At 42.9% G+C, this 23,723-nt stretch overlaps 1 protein-coding gene across 1 annotated transcript in view; it reads right to left on the bottom strand.

Moving 5' to 3' along the window:
- COL9A1 (collagen type IX alpha 1 chain) overlaps positions 1-23,723 on the bottom strand; it is a 95,074-nt gene that overhangs the window by 50,312 nt on the left and 21,039 nt on the right. Inside the window, exons 6-18 of the mRNA XM_075554043.1 lie at positions 21,390-21,473; positions 20,669-20,689; positions 19,378-19,452; positions 19,083-19,118; positions 18,899-18,961; positions 11,090-11,143; positions 10,829-10,864; positions 6,645-6,668; positions 6,242-6,295; positions 4,397-4,450; positions 3,812-3,844; positions 3,009-3,065; positions 557-610 (exon numbers count right to left, since the gene is read on the bottom strand). Coding sequence (XP_075410158.1) covers positions 557-610; positions 3,009-3,065; positions 3,812-3,844; positions 4,397-4,450; positions 6,242-6,295; positions 6,645-6,668; positions 10,829-10,864; positions 11,090-11,143; positions 18,899-18,961; positions 19,083-19,118; positions 19,378-19,452; positions 20,669-20,689; positions 21,390-21,473 — 645 coding nt within the window. The remainder of the gene's footprint in view (positions 1-556; positions 611-3,008; positions 3,066-3,811; positions 3,845-4,396; positions 4,451-6,241; positions 6,296-6,644; positions 6,669-10,828; positions 10,865-11,089; positions 11,144-18,898; positions 18,962-19,082; positions 19,119-19,377; positions 19,453-20,668; positions 20,690-21,389; positions 21,474-23,723) is intronic.

The following is a 23,723-nucleotide window of genomic DNA, read 5'->3' as shown; positions in this document are numbered from 1 at the left end:
GGCGCAAATTGTGCTTGGATCCCATGTTCCCGTCCAGATAATAACCTGAGTCCTCTCACAAACTCTCAGCTTCCTCAACATCTAGGTTATGTTGAAATGAGGTCAAAAATAAACAGATAAACTGTTTCAGAACTTGAGATGAGAAGTTATAAACCAATTACCAACTTCTCTCTTTGCTAGGCTCAGCAATACATGTCATAAAATTTTACACTTGTCATAAAATTTTGTTTGCCGAAGTGGAACAACGAGCTGAGTGATGTTTGGCTCTCAAAGGCGTCAAGGGAAGGAGCTGAGTGTGGTTGACTTGAGAAGGGCAGCGCCAGAGGAAAGACTCCAGCTGCAGGTCCTTCCTTTGTTTTGGATGACTGGACAAGTTTAGAACATTATTCTTCATTAGAATGTCACTGCATTTGCAGAGGACTTATCAATCATCGCTGGAAGAGGAAATGAAAAACGCCACGCTTCATTATTCCTTATAATTTCTGGTAATGCCTTATAAGGAAAGTGATCAGTGCCGCCTACTCCCAATGTACCCATTTGATACCCATTTCCTTACCTTGTGCCCTTGTCTTCCTGGTTCCCCAATTTCTCCTTTTGCACCTTTATGACCCTAGGAAATGCAAATCAGGGAATCAATGAATTAAAATTGGGTGGGTTTAGCACAGAATGTGTCAGAGGGCTCAGAAAGCGGCCTCACTCATCACTGTGTCGATATGCTACCAAGAAAAAGGTAGTATCACAAAGAAGATCACTGCTAGTGAGATGCTTATTCCCTGGCTGCTGTATGTAAGAACCATGAGGTTTAGTTCATAGTAAACCAATGTCAGCAAATAATGCACACTCCATTACCTGGTTCAGCCACATACACTCATTCATACTTGACCACTGATCCTTGGATTCCAGTTTCCCTAACTTTCTCTCTCAGTTGGTTAAGTCTTCTCCAGCATCTTCCTGGAGGCGACCGTCTCTCCTTTATCACCTGCCCATCCCCTCTTCTCTGACGACTACTCTGAAGTCTTATACCCGCTGGTATAAGACTTCTGCTGGTCCTCTACCCGCCCCCTTCCTGAAGGCAGGAGGGGTGGTGTAAGAAGAGGACTTTCCCAGATGCACAACTTTCTGCCTCTGTGTGCAAAATTCTAAGTGCAAAAGAAAAGTAATGTCATGCAGTCAGTGGAGGTCACAGAGCATGACGAGGCCGGTCTTCTCTTGCAGTCCATCCAGCCTAAGAATACGAGTGCAATGGACACTGACACGAGGCAACATGTGACACAAATATTCTAAAATTAAGTCCGTCATATCTTTCACCCCTCAGAGTCTTTCTCGTTCCAAGAGTGCAAGTCTTTATGGGCTTTTTTCCTTCTTTTTTAAAGGCAACAAACAGTCTTCTAAAATCCTGGGTACTAACCAAAACTACCTTTGCTGAAAAAATAGATAGATAGATAGATAGATAGATAGATAGATAGATAGATAGATAAACCAAAGATGTCCATTTCTCTGGAATTGCCCAAAATCGCTTTGGACACAGAGACCAGAGAGCGAGAGGCATTTCTCTTCAATACTTGGCATCTTTTTTTGTTGGTTTCATGGAAATTTTGACATAACGAAGATGGCAAAGAGAGAAAAATGCTTTTGGAAGTCCTCTTTTCCTGCTCATGTGCACAGTTTTCCATTAAAAAAATACACTTTCAAATACAACACATGCCCTGTTCCCCCTGGTCCATCCATAGGAGGCAAACTTTTCATTTGGTGTTCTCGGTCCGACTCATTTTACTGGGACTGCTCCCTGAAGTATGGAGGACTTACACCATTAACATGGGGTCTCAGTAAGAGACCCGCGAAGGCTGTCAGCTGAAATTCCTAGGCCAGAGTAAGCACCAAGAACCCAAACTTCCGGGTCTGAATTGAATTGTGCCGCCTAAACGGTGAGAAGTTTCTGGGTTGGTGGCGCATGAGAAAGGACCAGCATATCTCAGGAAACCAGGAGCGTGGTGCTGAAAGCTTTTCCCAGAGTGCGTCATCAGATCCGCACGGTTCAAGAACACCTAGGCGCAGCCATCAAAGCTAACTGAAATCACTCCAAGCCTGCCACCAAAGACACGCAGGGCCTAGCCAATAAGCTTCTTATTTCTGAAAGTCGCTCACTCTTTTCATTTCCCAGTGACAAGTCTTCAAGATCCTTTCTGTATCAACAAAGCTATATCTTGAAAACATACTTACTTTTCACTGAAGTTTCTTCTTTCTTTCATCTGTGCTTCCATTGTCTATTGTTTTAACTAACTGAATAGAGCTTCCATTGTCTATTATTTTAACTAACTGAATAGAGCTCTAAGGCTTTGGGTGGGGAAGAGACGAAGAGAAACCAAAGCCTGGGATTATGGGTCACTGGTTCATCAGGGGGCATGAACAGGGAGACATAAGCAGCTGGGAGATAATGGATGTCCAAAAGACCTGTTTCTACAGACCAGCATAACTACTGCCAAGGTCAACTGGAAAACTTTGACAATGAACAAATAACAAAACTGGTATGAGATTTAATATATTAAAAAGCTGTATGGAAATCCTAATCCCTGAAGCTATAAATATGACCTTGTCTGGAAACTGGAACATCCTTTATGTTAATGAGATCATTCTGCTATGCTAATGAGGCTCTAATCTCTTCTACGTGGTGCCTCATTCAAAGAGCAGAACAACAAAGGCACACACAGAGGGGAGGGACCACATGAGGAACCATCTACAAGCCAAAGAATGCCAAAGAACACCCAGGGCTAATGACAAAGAGCTAATGCCTGGCCTTGGACTTGTAGCTTCTTAAGACAATACATTTCTCTTCTTTAAAGGCACCACTGTGGTATTTTGGGTTTCATAGCACTTAGGTAACTAAGATATTTGCCTAAGCCATCAAAGTGAAGTGTCTGCACCAGGATGCCAGTGCCTAAAATAGAATGAATGTTTTTTTTATCAGATAATGCTCTAAAAAAACAAAGCGTGCAAATTATTTCTCTTACCCTCATGCCTGGTAGGCCTGGATATCCTGAGCGTCCTGGTGGACAGGAATTGGGACACTGTTAAAGAGAAATAAAAAGAAAATATAAATCAGAACCCCACTTTATAACCAGGTAATAAATTTTAAGGATTCCCAAGAAAATCTCAATGCAACTATATCCATCTGAATATTCCCCTCCTTTCCTTTTGTTCAATGTCTTTGCTAAACTTAGAAGTGTTTTAAACTTATGGGTCAGGGAATATGGCAAATTCTACCCCCATGTATCTATTATCCATATTTAATAAATGCTATTGTGTCCCATATTTCTTTTAAATCTAATTTATGAAGGAAATAACATATCTTTAGAAAGCTTATTAAGTCCTAGCTTTTACTATGACCTCATCCAATGTCCCTAATTCCCTCCATGGCCATAATTCTGTCCTGAAGTTCGTATCCCCTTGTCAAATGTGACAAAACAGTCTGTCCCTCAGTCGACCAGCACCATTTGACTATAGCCAAGGGTGGGTGGGGGCTGGAGAGTGTTTGCTATCCAGCTCTAAGCCCAGGGCTGCTAATGAAAAGCACCCCTGACTTATGCCATTGACTAACTACTTCATAGACTAGTAAGATTATAGAAAATCAAAGGTATTTCTATAGTGAAAAACTGTGACAGCCCGAGGATCTACAAGCCACTCGTGCACTGTTGCTGCAGATTTCTCTGTCATCTAAATAAAAGTAAAATACACTATTGCCCAGCAAGATAATTCATCAAAAATTACCCAGTCTCTGATTTAAAACTTTATTTTTTTAAAAGGAAATGCTTACCAATGGATCTCCATCATGAAGACCAATTGTTCCCTAAGCAAATAAGATATTAAAGTCAAGAAAATAGCTAAATAATTAATTCAGACCTAATGCTAATAGAAAGTTCCCTGGACAAAAGTATAATAAGTATATTTTTCAAGAAATATAATTAACAAATAACAGCATGGAATATAACCCTATTTTAAACATTGACTCATAAGCATACTCCTTTTGGAGAATTCTCAATTTCAGTCGATTTTTTCTTTCCAAGGATTCAAGGGAGATAAAATAAGAGGCATAACAGAAAATACTATGGGACTATGAAAAATACAGCTTATCTACCTACATGTTATTATTTAAGTAAGCCCTTGTAAAACTGATTGAAAATACTGCTGTCTTACGTCAAGTTTTGAGCTTTTCAGAAATCACGAGCATCAAAGGACTTGTTCATATGTAATGGTTGAACCTTACCCTTCACCTTGCGAGCCTTGTACTTCTCTGACCGAAAAGAGCCATGACACAATGAATAGGCATTTCCATTTGTGGTTCACATATTCAGTCCCAATTCTTGGAAACAAAGAGAAAGGCAAGCCACAAATCACTTACACTGGGTCCTGGAGGGCCAGGGGGTCCCGGGGGTCCTTTCTTCCCAGGGTCACCCTAAGTTATTTGAAAATGATGACACAATTGGTTATACACATGTCAAAGCACAGTACGGCATGAGAACACAACACGGCATTACTAGAACCCCTACAGAGCTCAACCATGCATAGACCTGCCACTGGAATCAATGGGAGGCCCATAATCCAATTACCTCCCCAAAACTAGAATAATAAAGGCATTCCAGTCTCATTGAGGTCATAAAGCAAGGCGAGCAAAGGGAGACAGGAAGCAAACCAGCTAAGGCAATTCTTCTTCAGAAGAGGATCACTCTGTCTACTCTGCGAACACTACATGCATCTTCCTTCATTTGATTTACAGAGAAGCCAGAGCAGCCACTACTGGTGAAGGCATCTAGTTAACTATAGCAAAAGGTAAAGGTGTGCAGGAAGTCAAGCCCCCAGCCTTCAGCTGGGACGCCAAGGTCGATGGCCATGCGCGACCCGCACTGAAGCTCTTCCCCCCACGGGCTCTCACGTGGGCTATTGCCTGCAGTCTCTCCTAAACGGCTAGCTTCAAATAGCGCATGAAGGTGAAATGGGTTTCAGTTAGCCTTAGTCTACAGTTGGTCTACAGTTTATTCCTGGAACGTTTCCCTATTTAATATACCACCATAAGAAGTCAAAATATATTTTAAAAATTGGGGGGGGGGGCTTTTGTTGTTAATATATATAGCAGAACAAGAACCAATTCAAAAATACTGACATGTACAATTCATTGATATTGATACTATTCTTTGAAGTCATGCAATTGTCCTCATCCTCCTTTTCTGAATTGTTCCTCTCCCGTTAAGCCCTTTGCCCCTTAACTTTCCTATCCAATCTTTCAAATCATTACTGTCAATTTGATCTGCCAGTATAGGTGGTTCTTAAAGGAGCAGACTGCTCAAAGCAGACATTCTTTGCTAGTTAAGGCTTAGTCTTAAGAAGACTCCATGGGATGGTTTGGGTATAAAGTTCAAAGATTATATCAGGGCAATAGTTTCAGGAATTCATCCAGAGTCTATGTTTCCCCATAGACTGGATTCTCTTAAAATATAAATTTTTGTTCCGCAATTTCCCCCTTTTGATTAGAACTATTCTATAAAAGCTTTGATTAAAGCGTTCATTAATAGTAGTTGAGCATCATCCAGTTCTTCTGGTCTTATGACTAAGGAGGCAATTGTTTATATTCACTTCATAATCATTCATTTATTTGGTAATAACTTTGTCATACAGAAAGCACATGTAGAGTAGCAAACAAGGTGTTTAGAATGTGGCCACTTTGGTTAATGATATTATAATTACTTATCTTCACATAACTGTTGAATTTTTTGAATATTTTTAAAGTATAAGCTGAAACACTTTTTTCAGCAGTTTGTTCCAGAAGTTTGGACTTTCGATGCTTGAAGTTTTTGTTGTTGTTCAATTATAATTTAATAATCCTAACACAAATATGCATGGTGATAATTTTAAGGTACTCACTCCACATTTCAGGCAGGTAATCTAACACAGATGGTTGGACCCTTCTGGCTATGAGTATGTAAAAGGAAGATGACAGTCCCTCACTTGGTCACTAAATGTGAATGTTGGAAAGCAAAGCTTAGCTTAGAAAAGTTTGGAGGAAAAATTAAAATCACTCTATAATAACAAGGGAGCATTATTATTCCAGGTCCCCACTTATTATGAAATGGAATGAAATTCAATTGCCATTTTTGAATTTGTAAAGGGAAGCATACACTTAGGGCAATCTGTCCTTCCTAGAATCATCTTCTCTTGAAACAGCAGATATCTGTCACAACGTGGCACTTACAATCGATCCCACTCTGCCAAGCTCTCCAGGGAGTCCTGCTGCCCCAGGAGGACCCTAAAAATCATCACATCAAAAATATACAGTGATTTATATTTTTATACATGTTTCTGGCATTCTAACATAAATTATATCCAATATAGTAAATAGCCAACTTAGAATTATGCATCTCTGCTAGATTTGGTTTCCAATGAAGCAATAACCCATTTGATCCAACTGTCATTACTTAAAAAAAAGAAATTTCATAAATCATTGAAATATTTTGTTGAACCATCAGTAGCTATATATGATCTTTTCCATAAAACAATATAAATGCCCCTGGGAAGAATGTTAGTTTGAGAACGAAGCTGGGGAAACAGGCTGTCTTTATGGACTTTGTAAAAATAAATGAAAAATTGGAACTTACAGGGGGTCCAGGAATACCACGGCCCTAAAACATAAGAATAAAAGTGGTTTATGACATGTAGTTTACACTGAGTAGGAATATAGATGCAGCTATAGTTCAGCTCCAAAATAAACAATAAATTATGCCACCAAATATAAGAGGGCTTCTGAAAGTTTATGAAAACTGGAATTGAAAAGGAATTTTCCCATGAACTTTTTGAAGCTCCCTCAAAAAAGCACTGAATGAAGAAAAGCAAGCGTGGCTTTGTTTCAATTCTTCAAACATTCCTTTGCTGTCTAAGTTTGTCAGTAATATTTCTTCCAAACTTTTAAAATGAAAATCAAAGTAAATAAGTAATAATACAAGATTGTCCTCCAGAAAACTTATCATTACTCACAAAGAACCTGTTTAACCTGATGGTTTAAAAGCTTGTTTTGTTTTCTTTTGTAGTGTTTTTATAAGAAACCTAGTGTGATGTTTAGCAATCCTAGTAAACTATATGTTAACTTGGCTAAGCCATGACACCCCGTATTGTGTGGTTGTCCTACACCCTACATTTTGTGATTGATATAAGTAGCCTGCATTGTGTAATTATGGGTTGCAAATATTAACCTTGATAGATTAATGAGACAGGATAAGAGTGGGGAGTTTCTTAAGTCACAGACTTATAAGTATGTGTGACTCCAGTCCGCCCTTTATTCAAGTTCCACTCTTAGTCACGTCATACCCCTACTCTGATATAAGAAGAGTTTTGGTAGGACCCACGGTCAATATATGAGTATAAATCTGGATAGTTTCAATCAGGAAAGGTGTGGGCCAGGGTTGTATCCTCTCACCATACTTATTCAATCTGTGTGCTGAGCAAATCACCAGAGAAGCAAGATTCTATGAAGAAGGATGTGGCATCAGGACAGGAGGAAGGCTTATTAACAACCTGAGATCTGCAGATGACACAACCTTGCTTGTGGAAAGTGAGGAGGACTTGAAGTCCTTCATGATGAAAATCGAGGATTGCAGCCTTCAGGAGGATTTACAACCTAACATAAAGAAGACCAAAATCGTCACGATCATCATAGATGAAGGAAAGATTGGAGTTGTCAAGGATTTTGTCTTGGTTGGATTCACAATCAATGCCCAGAGAGGCAGCTATTAAGAGATCACAAAGACGTGTTGCAATGGGTAAATAGGCTGCACAAGACCTCTTTAGAGCACTGAAAAACAAGGGTGGTACTTTGAGCACTGAGGTGCACCTTACCCAAGCCATGGTGTTTTCAATTGCCTCTTATGCACGTGAAAACTAGACACTGCCTAAGGAAGACCAAAGCATTGCTGCATTTGAGTTATGATGCTAGAGAAGAATATTAAAAATACCATGGACTGCTCAGCGGACAAACAAATCTCTCTTGGAAGAAGGATAGGCAGAGTGCTCCCTAGGGGCAAGAGCGGCAAACATTCGTCTTACATACTTTGGACATACTGTCAGAGAAACCCATCTCTGGAGCAGGACATCATACTTGATAAAGTGGAGGGCAGTGGGAAAGAGGAAGGCCCCCAGGAGGTGGACTGACACCGTGGCTGCAACAATGAGCTCAGCCACAGGGCAATCGTGAACATGATGCCGCTCTGGGCAGTGTTCTGTTGTGCATTGGGTCACGATGGGTTGGATCCAACTTGGTGGCACCTTCCAGCAACAACATAGATGCTCTGGAAAAGCTCTTCCTTGTTCTGGATACTACACCTGGCCCTTCAGCAACTGAACTCCAGTGACTGAACCTTACACTAACAGCCTGGTATGTCTGTTATGTCTGGCCAGCCAGCAGTGTGACCATCAACCCCTGCAACCATGTGAGGCCTATCCCAAGAGTTTGACACTTTCCAGCCTTTGTAACCATGTGAGCCATTTTCGTGATGTAAATCCCTTTTCCTCTCCCTCCATCCATCTATCTACCTCCCTACACACACACACACACACACACACACACACACGGCACTTCCAAAGATTCGTGGAAAACTTGGATTAAAATATAATGAAATTTTCCATTAACTTGTTACAGAATATGTATTTCTATATTTATTGCCGTTGAATGCATTATGACTCATAGCAACTCTACTGAACAGGGTAGAACTGCTCTCTCGGATTTCTGAGACTATCAATCAAAAGCAGACATCTTCATCTCTCTGTCTCTCTCTCTGTCTTTCTGAGAGAGACAGAGAGATGAAGATGTCTGCATATACCACATATACTCAAGTATAGGCTGACTCGAATATCAGCCAGGGCACCTAATTTTACCATAAAAACTGCATTAAAAATGTGCTGAAAAAACTCGGCTTATATATGAGTATATATGGTGTATATAGAAGTGTGTATATATATGTATGCATTCTTACAGAAATTCTTATACATATATTAAAATCCCATTGAAAGTTATTTCAGTAAAGATCCTATTTATTTTCAATATCTACTGAATTTGATTTCTGAAAATATAGCCCTATTTATCATATATATGTACTTACAACCTATATATAGAAAGAAAAAGGCAGAGGAAGAAATGGTACATATATCTAAGTCATTTACATATATATCTTAATTAAACAGTTAAGCTGAGCTCTCTAGAGAAGCAAAATCTATGGTGCCTAAAAGACCTATGTTAAAAGTAATTCAATAAACTGTTCAATTCATAGTGATATTTAGTTCTCCAGACAAATATTCTGTACAGAAACGAAGGAAAGAGAAACGGTTCTGAAACACAGCCCTGTTGATGAAAAGGGATATATTTTCAGACACCAAATCCAGTAGATATTGAAAATAAAGTGTCTTTCCTGAATTAACCTTTTGATGGGCTTCTAATATGCGGAATTTTACATTAAAGCCAGAGATTCTACCTCTCTCTTCCTTAAATTTTATATCTTCTTAGGAGCATCAGACCACAGCTTAGCCACCTTCATAGCATGAATTCCTAGCACAGGGTCTAGTGTGTACTAAACTTTAACTAAATGCTTGTTGAACTTAATAAAACTAAACATCAGTCATCTGGAACCCCTATTCTCTCTCTCTTTGCTTTCCACGGCCCCTCTTTTCCCCGTTAGATAGCTCATTACTCTTCTCTTTCCCGCATTGACTGGGTCTGCTTCGATTCGCAGCGGTCTCTGATCCCACACCACCATCATGCTAGGGTTTAGTGCCAAACTCACTTCTCTAAATTAGTCACATATGGAGCATCCCTGAGATCACTGTAAGCCCCCTGATGCCTGAATCATTTCCCCTAATTATTTAGGCCATCAAAACAATACAGAATTCTCCTGGGTGGTATGTTTTCATCATAAGTGAACTCTTTCAAGGCATTCTTTGAAAAATGACTTGTATTTGAACCTTTTAATTTATGGATCAATTTGGGAAATCAGTGTCATGCCTGAAAATCCCAAAGCAATCAATATTTAATTTCATTATCAGAAACCAAGATGTTTGACAAAGTTTACTAAATTAAAAAAAGGAGGGGGGCATGTCTGAAAGATGCTGAGATTTAAGTTTAGAAATTGGAAGAAAAGCCAGCAAGCTATTCACTTCTGAAAATAGGCGTATAATGGAAAAGTGGACAGGCATGAAATATGGCGAAGAAACCATACAAGTAGGGAAGAGGGAGGGTTGTGATTAATGACGAGAACAACAGCAAACTAAGATGAAGAGCAAACGGGAAGAAAGCCAGCTTGAGGACCTTCAACATACAAATGCAAGGTCGGAAGAGCAATCAGGGAATCCGGCTGCTGATGACACCTGCTTAAGGGATGGTTCCTTGTGGAGAAATCAGCTTGATGTGGTGGCCTAACCACTGAATTCTTAGAGTACCTGTTGTTATTGGGGGGAGGGGGGGCATCTCCGATCAATCCTGGACAAGCTGAGTCCAACAATGGACTCACACATAAGAACCACTGCGAGGACGGCAAAGGCCCGGGCAGTGCTGCGTCCTGCTGTGCATCGGGTGGTAACACCACCACCACTTGTGAAGAGACATCCGTGCTTTATACTGTACCTTCACGTTTCCCCCAAATTCGGCTCCTCACAGACACAAAGCGGGAAACTTACCACACCAGATAAATCATGAAGCCCTTTGTCATGCCGGTTATATAGAAAACGGCACTTTAAATGTTTACAGAGGCAGAATTTTGCAACACTAGATGCTCAATTCCGTTGCTTTAAATTTACATACTGGAAACCCACGAGATCCGGGCACGCCAGGTTCTCCCTGGAAATAAAGATATCATCATTATATTTAGGCTCGAGTAGTAGGAATATACAAGGGTTCAAACTGCATAAGTATTGATAACTTGGAAACACTCCATCTTTGTGTTGTTAAACGTGATTTTGGTTGGAAAAGTATGTTTCAGCTCTTTCGGCATTTGATCATTAGCTGATTTGCAAATACTTTCATGAAATTACACTTCAGCATTTTTAATACTAAGTGGCTTACTTTCTGTCCCCTTGGTCCAACAGAGCCAGGGGATCCATCAGGTCCTGTTAATCCCTTAGCAAAACAAGAGAAACGATATTAGAATGTTTATAGCATGGTTAGGCAAATGACTAGGGAATGATTGTAGGATGCTTAGGTAAATTCCTAGGGGAGTTATTCCATTTTATTTTCTACAAGTTTTGTGTATGAAGCACCTATTTATAAGTAAATACATTTCTATATACTTACTCGAAGATAGCATTTAACATAAGGCCTGATTACCAGCTCCTGGATGTTGATACATTGTATCACGCTTTTCACTTCTGGCTAACTGTCCTATTTACTATGAGTAAGTCATTTATATCATTTAGTCTTTCTAAGGTTAACATCGTACCCCGCCCCCCCCCCCATAGCAGCCCCTGCATGCTGACGAGAATTGTATTAATGGGGTTTTCAATGGCTGACTTTTTAGAAGTAGATTGCTTGTCCTTTCTCCTGAGGGGCCCTTGGGATAGACTTGAACCTCTAACCATTCAGCCAGCAGCCACGTTTCCTAGACATTTGCAGTACCCAGGAGTCTGGGGGTTTTGATGTTGTTACTGCTTTCGGAGAAACACACACACACACTCGTGATCAGTACCTTGCTCTAATAGCTGTCTTGGCTTTGCCATTTATTTAGGTTTATATATCCCCTTTTCTTCATTTAAAGAGTAAAACTACTATGTGTCTTTCTGACTGCCGGACAAGGCTTTCTTAAGCATTCGTGAAATGCTTCTTCCGTAGGAATCACACACGAACAGTCTCATTACCGCCCCACTGCGAGCTGCACCAGTGCCCTTCGGCCATCTTCCAGCAATGATCGCTGCTGACTAAAAAACAGTGACTTTTCAAATGGAATTTTGTAGGAACATCTTGCTTCATTATCTGCCTTATTAAAGTAGCTACAGTTAAATACATAGATTTATAGGTGCTATTCTGTGTGTAGAATTTAAGCCAATTAAAGCACATCGTTATCTAATACTCCCATAAAACACCAACTCACAGCAATCAAGCTGATTCTGAATCCTAGGGACCCCATACGGGGTTTCTAAGACTAGGTTTCCAATCTTCACACGAGCAGACAGCCTCATCTTCCTCCCGCCGAGAAGTTAGTGGGTTTAAACCACCATATTTTCAGTTAGCAGCCCAATCCCGCAGCACGACCAGGGCTCCTTATAGAAACACTGTTCACTGTGCTATATAAATATGACCTTTTAGACATCTCATTTTCTCCACAAGTCTTTATTTTATTTCCACCCTCAATATAAATATAGATATTAAACATGATATACTACATGCTGGCCTGAATTTCCTTCTTTGATAAAGAGGCTTTTTTTTTCATTCTTTGACCATTTTAGATGCTGACATTTTCAAAGTAATCATAACATTATGCCTTGCTAAAGACAACTATATCTTTGGCATACATGAATGCGCACACCTATCAGAATTTTGAGAAACACGTAAATACTATTAACGGAAGGGATCCCGTGAACATACGAAAGCCTTATTTTTAAATTGACATTAAATTAGAAAAACAAAAGAAAAACAATGGCTTTGAATTATGGAACTGGCAACGAATATTCTAAGTACCATGGCCTGCCAAAAGGACAAACAAACCTGCCTTGGACAAAGTACAGCCAGAGTGCCCCATAGAGGCCAGGATGGCGAGCCTTGTTCTCACATCCTTTGGACACGTTATCAGGAGAGACCAGCCCCTGGAGAAGGGTTTCGTGCTTGGTGAAGTGGAGGGCAGCTAAAAAGGACCGACGACAGCAGTGGCCTGACACATAAGGACAATTGTGGGGAGGTACAGGCCTTGGCAGGGCTTCCTCTGGTGCCCATGGAGTGACTATGAGTCAGAACTGACTCGGTGGCACCTACTAGCCACATAAAAAAATTGATCATCAAAGTTTAAATATGCACAAATAATAGAGTGTTAATTTTGTGCAAGTCATACAGGAACTACTTCCTTGACTACCATTTTCACATTTTAAATCAATTCCTGCTCCAAACCATTCTACAGAGTGAATCAAAGGAAGTGGGAGGGGGAGGGACAGGCAAGGAGAAAAATATTAAACAAACAGCAATGGGAATTCTTGGCAAACTCTCTTTGATTTTTCAATCACTCTAGCCTAATTACAGCAGTGTAATTTGGGAATGCGGAGGCCAAAGGGTATAGTGCTTACCCACAAGATCAGTTGTTCGGAACCCCCAGCAGTTCTGTGAGAGAAAGACTAGATTTTCTACTCCTGTAAACAGGTAGAGTCTCAGAAACCCAGGGGCAGTTCTACTATGCCCTATAAGGTCACTATAGGTCACAAATGACTCAATGGCCATAAGCAAATCTGGGAAAAAGCCACAACATGGTCATAATGAAATGTGATGCTTGCTACGGTTAATGGAATGTTTGTTCTTATATTTCAGCAAACAAACCATACGTCCAGGTGCAATCTCTAACAACATGCATGTTTTATAAACCTCAGAGCATATTTGACTTACAGAACCTTTAACTCCAAGTTCATACATGTACCCCAAAGACCAGTCTTGGTCAATTCTATACTCACACTCAGCTAACCCTCATCAATCTGTGACTGGAATGACTGACAAGATTGGAGGGCAGTAATTTGTACATACCAGTTGAAATATAAAAAGTAGAATAAAGTAAACAGTTGGATAACCTGAAGCGGCTTCCAAGTCACTTCTAATTTAAAGTTTCTTCCATAAAGCATGATAAATCATGTCTAGCATCGGGAGGTTCTTTGAAGTCCCTTGAAAAGCAATGTTGGTGTTACAGGAGAGCCATAGACCAACCGTGTAGAGAAGTACACGTTCCATCACAAAGACTAGAAGGAACGCCCCAGCACCTGGCCTCCAGCATCTTCCTGGCACTCCAAAGCTCAACTGCAAACTCACTGCCATGCGGTCAATTCCAACCGACAGTGACTCTATAGGACAGGCGAGAACTGCCCCTGTGCTTTTCCACAACGTTAAATCTTCATGGTAGTAAAAAGCCTCATCTTTCTCCCCCAGGATAGCTGGTGGGTTGGACTTGCTAATGGTGTGGTTAACAGCCAAACTCATAACCACCACACTAATAGGGCTGTCTCCTAATTGCAGTGTGGTAATTAAGCTAGAGAGATTGAAAGCAAAGGTCTTTGGTCAACAATTCTTTCTGCTAGGTTTGTTTACTAGTGTTCTTCTTGCAGGCCAATGTGTAACCCACCTTTATTGAATAGAGTCTGTCCAGTCAGCCTTTGAGATGGGAGGCTGTAACACTTGCCCTCCCCATCTTCTTTACTTTGGCTCAAATGTGGCTGACTTATAGGCTATGCACCCCTGTCTGTAAAACCGCTGTAATAATAGTATCTACCGCTATGGTCACTTGAAGATTCAATGGAACATCACTAACAAAGCACTTGGCAGAGTGGTCCCTGAATAAATGTTAGCTGTTCTTAATATACTCAGTATTATCAGTTGCTGTGAAGAGCTCACATGAAGTATGAGATCAGATTCCTCGGTAGATAGATAGAGGTTAAAATTTCCTTTGGTAAAGATTCTGCCACTTAAACATTTTTAAACACAAGCAAACTACCAGCTTTTACTGCCACCACACTATTGCTTGACATCACATTCCTTTAATGCCTGACTACAGTCGTGTACACTGACATTTCAGAATAATTTAAGAACTCACCGTCTTCATAACATCTCTGGGTGCAATAAGAAAGAATGGCTTTTTTAAAGAGTCCTCTGAGCATATCACAACCAGCGATGCCCATAGGATTGTCTCTGTTGATATTATTGGTGATAATGACCTATTTGTCCTTCGGGTGCCAAGCTATTCCCTACCTCTGATTTCTCTAATTTTGCATGTCCATAAAGAAAGAATAAGAAGGATAAACTCTAAAACAAACGGTCTCCACAGCAAAGGAGGGTCACACACCTGGGGGGACTTCAAAACTCATTCCACTCTTTCATAAACCTTTTCTTTAATATATCACTTCATTTTCAAAATCCAATTTGCAATAAAAGTCTCTACATCTTATTTCAAAGAAATGACAGAATTACTTTCATAGGAATGTCTATCAAGACCAGCGTTCTATATGGGACGATATTGAAACTGGCAGCGTTCTGAACTTGCACATTGCTGCTTGTCAAAAAATCACCAGTCCTCCCGCGATGCCCTTCAGGGGTCTCAGTGAATGACTACAAACACAGACACCTCGTCCTTTCAACCTTGTCTGCCAACACGCCACTCGATAGAGGATCATCAACTCTGAGCCACGTGACCTTCAAACTCTTCCAAACATCGTCTGATTAACATGTTGCTGGGTTGTTGTTTTTTTTCACATTACAAAAAAAAAAACCCACAATTTTGTCCTGAATCAAGGAGAAGAAGACAGAAGTCACAAGAGTAAGAGACTAGCATCATGCTGAAGGTCACTGTGGCAGGGAAGGTTTGGGGGCATGGGGTTACATGATGAGTACAAGAACAAAAATGGTTCCAAAAGTGATTGTAGTGATGATTGTACAGCTCTTTGTAACCTGATTGAACTATTGAAGCACATAGTTTGTGAATTACCTGCCAAAACTGTTTTAAAACAAGCAACTATTGAAAGTCTTCTACTTACTGTGCTGCGGCAGGGCCAAAGACAAACTTTGATCGAATTACTATGCTTCATTCGCCTCAAAAAGGCCATTCCCAATTTAGAGTAAAAGATTTTAAAATGTCAAATGAATCCAAGAGTGCAGTAAGTAAACATTTTAACTCCAGAATTTTATCAAACCCAGAGGACTTCAACTCAAAATGTGGATGAGACATACTAATATTTACAAGTAATGATAAAATATTAGTTATAAAAGGTTTTTCATAATCAAATATCCATATCATTCTTTTAGGTCAATAACACAGATACAGAAAATTGACCACCCCTCTTTTCTCCCTAGTCTCTCCACACATTCATGTACTTCACTTCATCTGTAACTACATGAAGGCGAATCAGCCGGGAAGCATGTGAGTGTACCAATCCAGAAATCTGTATCATTTAGCTAGCGTAACCACTTAATAACTCTGAGTCCCTGAGATCATTTGTTCTCAGAATCATTCAGTTTATTCATCTGCAAAAAATAAGACTGCCCCAACCTTCCCGGGTTATCACAAGATTAAAGGGAAAAACCTTGAAATTGCTTGAAGACAAAGTTTTAAACAAGTACAAATTAGTATACTTAACTTTTTCACTTAATTCCAGGAAATGTCTAAAATACTGGTAGACATGAAAGAATTTTTTTAAGTTGGATAAAATGGAGTTAAAAGATAATGAAATTTTTCAGCAAGTATTTTGAAGCCCCTTTGTACTGGATTCCCCAATTTCCCCCTCCTTCCTTCCCTGCACCCCACCCCCACCCCCCAGGAAGGCTCATGAGGACAGACTCAGATGTCCTGTCACCCTCGCCTGCCTGGGTGGCCCTCCAGCAACCAAATTACACCATCCATGAACCTTCCTGTCATGTTTTAAACATTTGAAATTCAGCTCATCTTGCAACTAATGACAAAGGCAGGGGGAGACACCACATAAATTATTATTTATACATTGCATTATAAATGTGTCAGAGTCCTTTCATATGTTCATCCGAAATTTCTGTTAAGGTGGATGGATTCACTTAGGAAGCAAAATCAGACATTGTCTCTCTGATCTTACAGTGAAGGGTAAAACCTATGTTCAGCAAGATACAAATCCACTGTTAGATTGAGACATGGCTCAGCACCCTGCCCCACTACCGCTGTCTGGAATTACATTGCAATGCCATAGAAAGAAAAAACTTCAGCTGTCAGGTTTATATTTTCAACACATATACGCACACAAAAATAATTTAATCCAAATGTTTCTTTTCACCCAAAACAAAAGTCCAAGTTTCAATGGAATATAGAAATAAATCCAACTTGTACTGAATAAGAAAGCCGCCAGTTTAGCCAGTGTCTCCTATGCACGGCCCCTCAGAAGAAAGGCCTGGCATTGTACTAAGAAAGCTCAGCCATCGACAAGTTGAAAACACGCAGAAGTGCAGGTGCCCTTGGATACCCAGAGGGTCACCAGTTGTTGAAGATGAGGAGCTGGCTCCATAGCAACTGGCTGGTGTTTATCGAACTCTGTTATTATGGTATGGCAGTTTCAAATCACTCACAATGCTCCCAAGAACGTAATGGTCAGCAAATTGTATAGCTCAGTGTTGTATTATTGGTATATTGATATTCAGTTTGTCTTCTCCAAATATTAGTCCTTGGGAAGCTCACTGACTACCACTCTGCACAGAGTAGATTCAAACTAGGAGTTTTCACATATAAAACAAAGCGTAGCTCATCAAGCTCTTAATAGCATGGACAGATGCCTTCATTATAGTAATAGTCATGAAAATTAGTAACTGACATCTACCTGTGTTTTATACTCAACATAAAAAAAATCTGACTTAAACTCAAGGCTAAAATATTTTAAATTAATAGCAAACATTTTCAGCTGCTTTACTCTATTTTCAAACCTCTTTTGTTTCTGGAAATCATAGAAATTGATGGGACAGCTCAAAGGATGTAACACTGTATTTTGCGGTGCACAGACACCAAATCTTTGTACCCCAGAGACAAAGTCGAGGACTGGTTTACAGTGGGACCTCATCAGTATTCATGAGTGCACAAAGATGCTTAGGATCTCAGCGTCATTTGACTCTAAATAAATACAGTTGGGTATTGGGTTTACCGTGTGACTCAGCCTTGGCACTTCCCTCAAAGTGGGAGGTAGGGCTGTGGGGGGTGGGCGCCTGGGAAGGATAAACTGAGGAGAAGTTGCTGGTCCTCCGTCTCTAAGTAGCCCTAGTCATCTTGGTCAGTGGTGCCAGGCGGGAGAATGTGGCAGAAGGAGGGAAGACCCTGTTTGAATTTCTTCTTGGGTGGATGCTCACCCTTTCCCTGTGCCTTTACCACTCACAAGGAAGCCCCGCTGGAGTGGTGGGCTGTGGTGGGGTTGCTAAGGCAAGCTCAGAAACCTCCGGCTGCTCCTCAGGAGAAAGATGCACAGGTTCCCAGAGGTCTTTGTCCTACTGCCCCCTTTACCGGAAAACAAGATTACTCGGCCCTCCCCTGGCAATTAAACACTGTTGTATTCTAGTTCATAGACCAAGATCAAGTGTAGGTATCTGCTTGGATCAACCCCTGAATCATTCCAGAGCCCCGGGGTGGTATGGCGCAGTGTGGGTTGAGCTTCACAGGGGTGGTTGGACTGTCCTAAGGGCTCATTGTGAATCGGAGTGCACACTATGGCTGTGATTGGGTGTGTGGGGGGCGGGGCGGTGGGGAGGGGTGTTCCTTCTCCCTGAACCTCCCTTTCGTTTTCCTCTCCCTCGGGATTGAGTTGAATTCTGCCTCTCATCTGCATGCAGATTCTTTTTCTTAATTCAGTGGGTGACAGTGAACATTCAAGAGCAAAGACCACTTGCTGTAGGTCTCACACGAGCTGAAGCATGGGCCTCACCCAAGCGCCCCACCTCCCAGCACCCTCTGGGCTCGCGGCAGAAGGACTCTCAGTGTAAACGTGTGGTCACTGGCAGTATAGACTTGGAGAGAAAGGACACCCACCCCCACCCCCACCCCAGCCCATCATCATGTTTTCTGAGAAGAAGCAGACCCATTTGCAGAAGCTCATGCGGTCTGCGCCATCAGGGGCTCGCAAAAGCCAAGAGTCATCACCCTCTCCCACCACCACCCACCACACACACACACACACACACACACACAGGTGTACTCACGTCGGCGCCAGGTGTGCCAGGCTTGCCGGGCGCTCCAGGCTTTCCTGGTTCTCCGGCGAGACCCTAAGTGGGCGAAGCAGCGACAGACGGAGAGGAGAGAGAAAAAAAATGCAAAGATGAGACTCTTCAAACTGGTATAAAGGAGAGAAGGTGGAAGCGGTGTGCAACTGCACCATCAACTTACCGGGGGGCCCGGGGAACCCTTTGGACCTCGATCACCCTGGAGCAAAAGAAGAAAGGTGAGAGAAGTCAGTGAGAGAACTCCCAGTGTCGGGTGAAGAGCGAAGTTCTACTTTGAACTAACTCTGGACAGGTCTACATCAGGCGCTGAAGTCCCCACGCATCCGGGATCCAAACCCAGGCTCACGCAAACGGAGCCTGCAGTTTCTGAGGACACCAAGGCCTCCCTAAGTGGCTAGCTGTGCAGCCGGAGAAATGGTAGAAAGGGCAGGAGAGGAGAGGTAGAGATAGACACTTACATCGATACCGTCTATGCCTGGAACTCCAGGGGGTCCTGGAGGCCCTGGGGGGCCCTGCACACCCGGGGGTCCTCTCTAGCAAAAACAGCACACGAGTTAATGGAGCAAACTGGACAACCAGCAACTGGGCTCAGCACACACATCCCGCCCCCCTCCGCTGGGTAAGGTTTCCTCCCAGTGTAGGCAGGCTCGGATCGCGAAACTCAGATTTTAAACTTGTTGGGTTTCAGCTCCAACATATTTTTTTGCATGAGGCTATACCACGGAGCAGGGCAAAATCAACTGGCCTGAGCTAACACAGTAGGGACTCAGGGGCGAGGAGCGGTGTCACAAGGCCACACAATGGAAGATGGGATCCAAAATTGAAAACGGGGTTCAATTTAATCGACAACTGGAGGTCAGTGTGTGGGCCAGTAGGGACAGACACTCTGTCACAGTGCAGTTCTGTAACTCCTTGGGTCTAGAGAATCTAGGGAATGGTCGTGAAATAAAAGGTTTTGGAAAGGTGAAACCCAGCTCCTTTCAGATTTACCTGCAGCAGCGACACTCCTCCGCCTGAAGTCTGCACACCGCACCTCAAAACTACATCTTTCAGACTGACCCCACGGCCGTGACCTTGCAACCAGCTCAGCTTTGCCGGTGCCAGAGGCAATGGGGACCGACTGAAATACTCTGAACGTCGTGCTTGGAGAATGTAGGCTTCGACCCACCCCCTAATCCCCACCCCGCCTCTGCTGAGTGTAAAAAAGAGAGAGAGAGAGAGAAAGAAAAAAAAAAACTTGCATCAAGGAAAACTTTGTTTTCCTAAACCCAGACGACCAGACAGGTTACAATGTGGTCTTTGTATGTGAAACCTCAAACCGCCCCCTCCTGGTCTCCTCCAGCGCTGGGAGGAAGGAGGTGCCAAAACCTTCGGGAAAATGCTGAAAACTTGACCAGAGGCAGAGGGGCCCTCTGATCTCCCAGCTGTCCGGCGCTGCCCGCAGGGCTCAAGGTGTAGGGCCACCCCACGGGCTGGGGCAACTAGCTAGCCAGGCCTGCTCTCGAAGGTGACAGGAAAGGGGGAATCCCTGTCCAGATTGTCCTTAGCGGTGGTAAAGGAGGGTAGATGGTGAAGGAGGTGCTCTTTCCGGGAGTGAGGGGTCACCTGAGACCCCCGGTTTAGGCGCCACCTGGTGCCAGGAAGCTGGACCGGGGATGCTCTGAGCCTGCCCACAGCTCGCACACCGCAGCGCCCAGGCCCTTTCCGGGGTGTTCATCAAAAAGGCAAGCATTCCTCCTCCCTGCTTACCTGATCGGTGGGCGGGCTGGGCTGGAGAAGAAAACACAGACAGAAGGTGAGAAAGCGCCCATCACCCCGGACCCGCGCCCAACTTACCTGCGCCGCGCACAGGCAGAGCGCCGCCGAGAGCAGCAGCTTCAGTCCCAGGGCGCCGCCGCTCCGCGTGGTCCAGGCCATGCCCGCCGCCCTCGGCTAATTGCCCGGGCCACTCGGCTGCCGGACGCCCCGCGAGCCTTCCCGAGCAGCCACACGCCTAAAGTGACGATGGCCCTCAGCAAAGGGTGCCCAGGGAGGAGGTGGCAAGAGGGCCAGAGAGGCTTAGGTTCCTCCTGTTTATGAATGGTCCCCGAAAGGGTCCTGGGGATTGGAGGAGAGCTCACGGGGCTGGAGGGGACGGATAGAATGACAACGGTCCCTCTTAACCCTTTCCCCACAGCCTGGCCGTCCAGCTGGGTGGAGAGTACAGCTCTGCGCCTCCCCGCCATCCACCTTCCACCCCAAACTCCACCACCTGCGGCCCCAGGGTGGCCTCTCGCACTGGGCAAGTCTTCTTCGTTCACCATCAAAGGAGTACGGAGCACCTGCGATGGTTCTCCGCTCCGAAAGGCGGACTGACCGGTCCTCTGCTTCTTTAACAGACCCGCCTCGTTGGCAGGGTCCTCGCAGAGCTACTAGGAGGGAGAGGTGAGACTGGACCAAACCAGCCTTTGCCTGTAAACAAGAGGCTCACCGTTATCCGGACTGGGAGCTCGTGGCAAGTTTCTCTCCTGGGTCGCAAAGGGTCGCAATGGATCAGCATCCACTGAAGTTCGAACTGGAGGGAGAGCAGACAGCTCAGGCTCACTTGGAAGACAGAAGCAGGTCTTCAAACAGAAAACGCAACTCGAGACAAACTAGATTTGGTGGAGTTCCATGATCCAGAGCTCTTTGCATTTAATAAATGTTTTCCAAAAACCAAGAAAATTCAATAAATAAATGGTGTTTCTATGGAAACCCAGGTTTCTCTGCTCCTTGGCTAGAGATGTCTTGAGCTCAACCTTACTGAAGCATAGCACAAAAGCAAACCCTTGTCTCTGATCGTTCCTCTATTTCTGGGCCTTGCCAGTCTATTAAAAAGGAGGGTCTGAGAGAAGCCGGAAGTGTCTAGGTCCAAGCCAGTAAGTGTTGGAGTCTGGATTGTACCCCACTACGGAGTATCCATGCTCCAAGGGTTTGGATGGGAGAAGACTGACGACAGAGAGACAAGCAGGAAAAGATCAGGAGAAAGGAACAGTCTGCCTGGAGGAAAACCCCATGTTAGGGAAGACATTCCCCGGGAATGGCAGCAACTTCAAGGTAAACGGGAGAAAGGCAACAGGTGCAGAGACTGAAAGAGATAACCTGTACTCAGAAAAGGACATTTGAAACAGAGAAAATGCTGACATTTGTTCTAGAATCTTGTTCTATAACCACCACAACAAAAACACCCACTGCCATTGAGTCACTAGTGACCCGATAGGGCAGGTTAGAACTGCCCCTGTGGGTTTCAGAGATTGTAGCTGTTTACAGGAGGAGAAAGCGCCATCTTTCTTCCTTGCTCTGGGAAGAGACATAAAATTTCTAGAACTTTGAAATCCAAGTGTAGCCTGAAGGTTCCTTACATTTTAACCAATGTGAAGGGAGAAAGAAGGACCAGAGGAAAGAAAACACAAGGGAAAGGTTGTCAGGTTTGAACCTGAAAAGAGCACCACGTAACACAGGCAAACAAAACAAAAAGACAAACCATACAGGAAGTCTGCCGCCATGTCTACACCAAACTCCCTGCCATCAAGAAGAATCTGAGTCTCAGAGTCCCTATAGAACAGGGTAGAACTGGCCCTTGTGGGTTTTCAAGATAGTATATCTTTATGGGAGATGAAAGCTTCTCTCTTCTCCTGCAGAGCAGCTGGTGGTTTTGAACTGCTGACCTTGCAGTTAGCAGACCAACGCTTAAGGCTCCTGGCTAGCCATTTCAAATCAAATCCATCGATCTCTATCACTTGATTCTCTGAAAGTTTGCAGATTTCTGACCAAGGCTCCAAGTTCTAAATCTGAATATTGCTTCCTTGCTTTCATCCAACCATGATTTTCATTCCATCCTATCTATCAAATGGATTCTTGATTTGGTGGACCTGGATTAACATTAGATCCTCTCTCTCTCTCTCTCTCTCTCCCTCTCTCTCTCTCTCTCACTCATCCTTCTGGAGAATACTGGATGGAAAAATCAAAATGAAAGTGGGTGAAAGAGTAAGGTCTTCCGATCTGTCCATACAGAAAAAGGAGCCCTGGTGGCTGTCAGGTAAACATTGCAAGGTGGGCAGTTCAAGTTCACCAGAACATTGAGGCTTTCTGCTCCTGCTCCTGCAACGATTGACATCCTTGAAAATCCTATATTGGGTTTCTATGAGGCAGTATCCATTCAGTGATAATTTTCACTTTATAAAGATGTCAAAATAAAAGACTTCATTTATTGACTATCTCACAATATAACTTTTTATATTTACAACAATAGTTTTAAAATCTATCTGATTATTTTGCACATTAACAATGCATTGTCTGGCAGTAAGGTTGGCTATGAAGGTTAAGTGTCAACTTGATTGGGTCATGATTCTCAATGGATTATGTAGTGATGTAATTGGCAGTTATATGATGATAGAATCATTCTTCATTTTTGTCTGATGCTGACTTTTGCATAAAGTCTGGTCTTTAGAATGTACCTGGGTTGATACTCGAGGAGGGGTGTACATTAAACCTCCACATTCCTGGAGAGGAGCCCCTCACACATGACTCTGGCTGTCCTGGAGTTTCCCCATTACTCTTGCTCCTCTATCCCCTCCTGGGTTTGTCTCTAGGAGATACAGGCATCCAGGAAAATGAATCCAGCAGTATACAAAGCAAATGAGTTAAGTCAAGACTTATATTGGATGGGATTGGGGGTGGGACAGTGACTGCCATGGAATCAATTTTGCCTCATAGCAACCCTTTATGGATTTTCTGAGGTTGTACATTTTTATAGAAGCAAGATAGACTGACCTTTTCCCAGGGA

This window comes from Tenrec ecaudatus, chromosome 7, assembly GCF_050624435.1.
Source record: "Tenrec ecaudatus isolate mTenEca1 chromosome 7, mTenEca1.hap1, whole genome shotgun sequence".
Taxonomy (NCBI): Eukaryota; Metazoa; Chordata; class Mammalia; order Afrosoricida; family Tenrecidae; genus Tenrec; species Tenrec ecaudatus.
The sequence above is the reverse complement of the archived record's forward strand: the minus strand, read 5'-3'. Positions and strand labels throughout refer to the sequence as shown.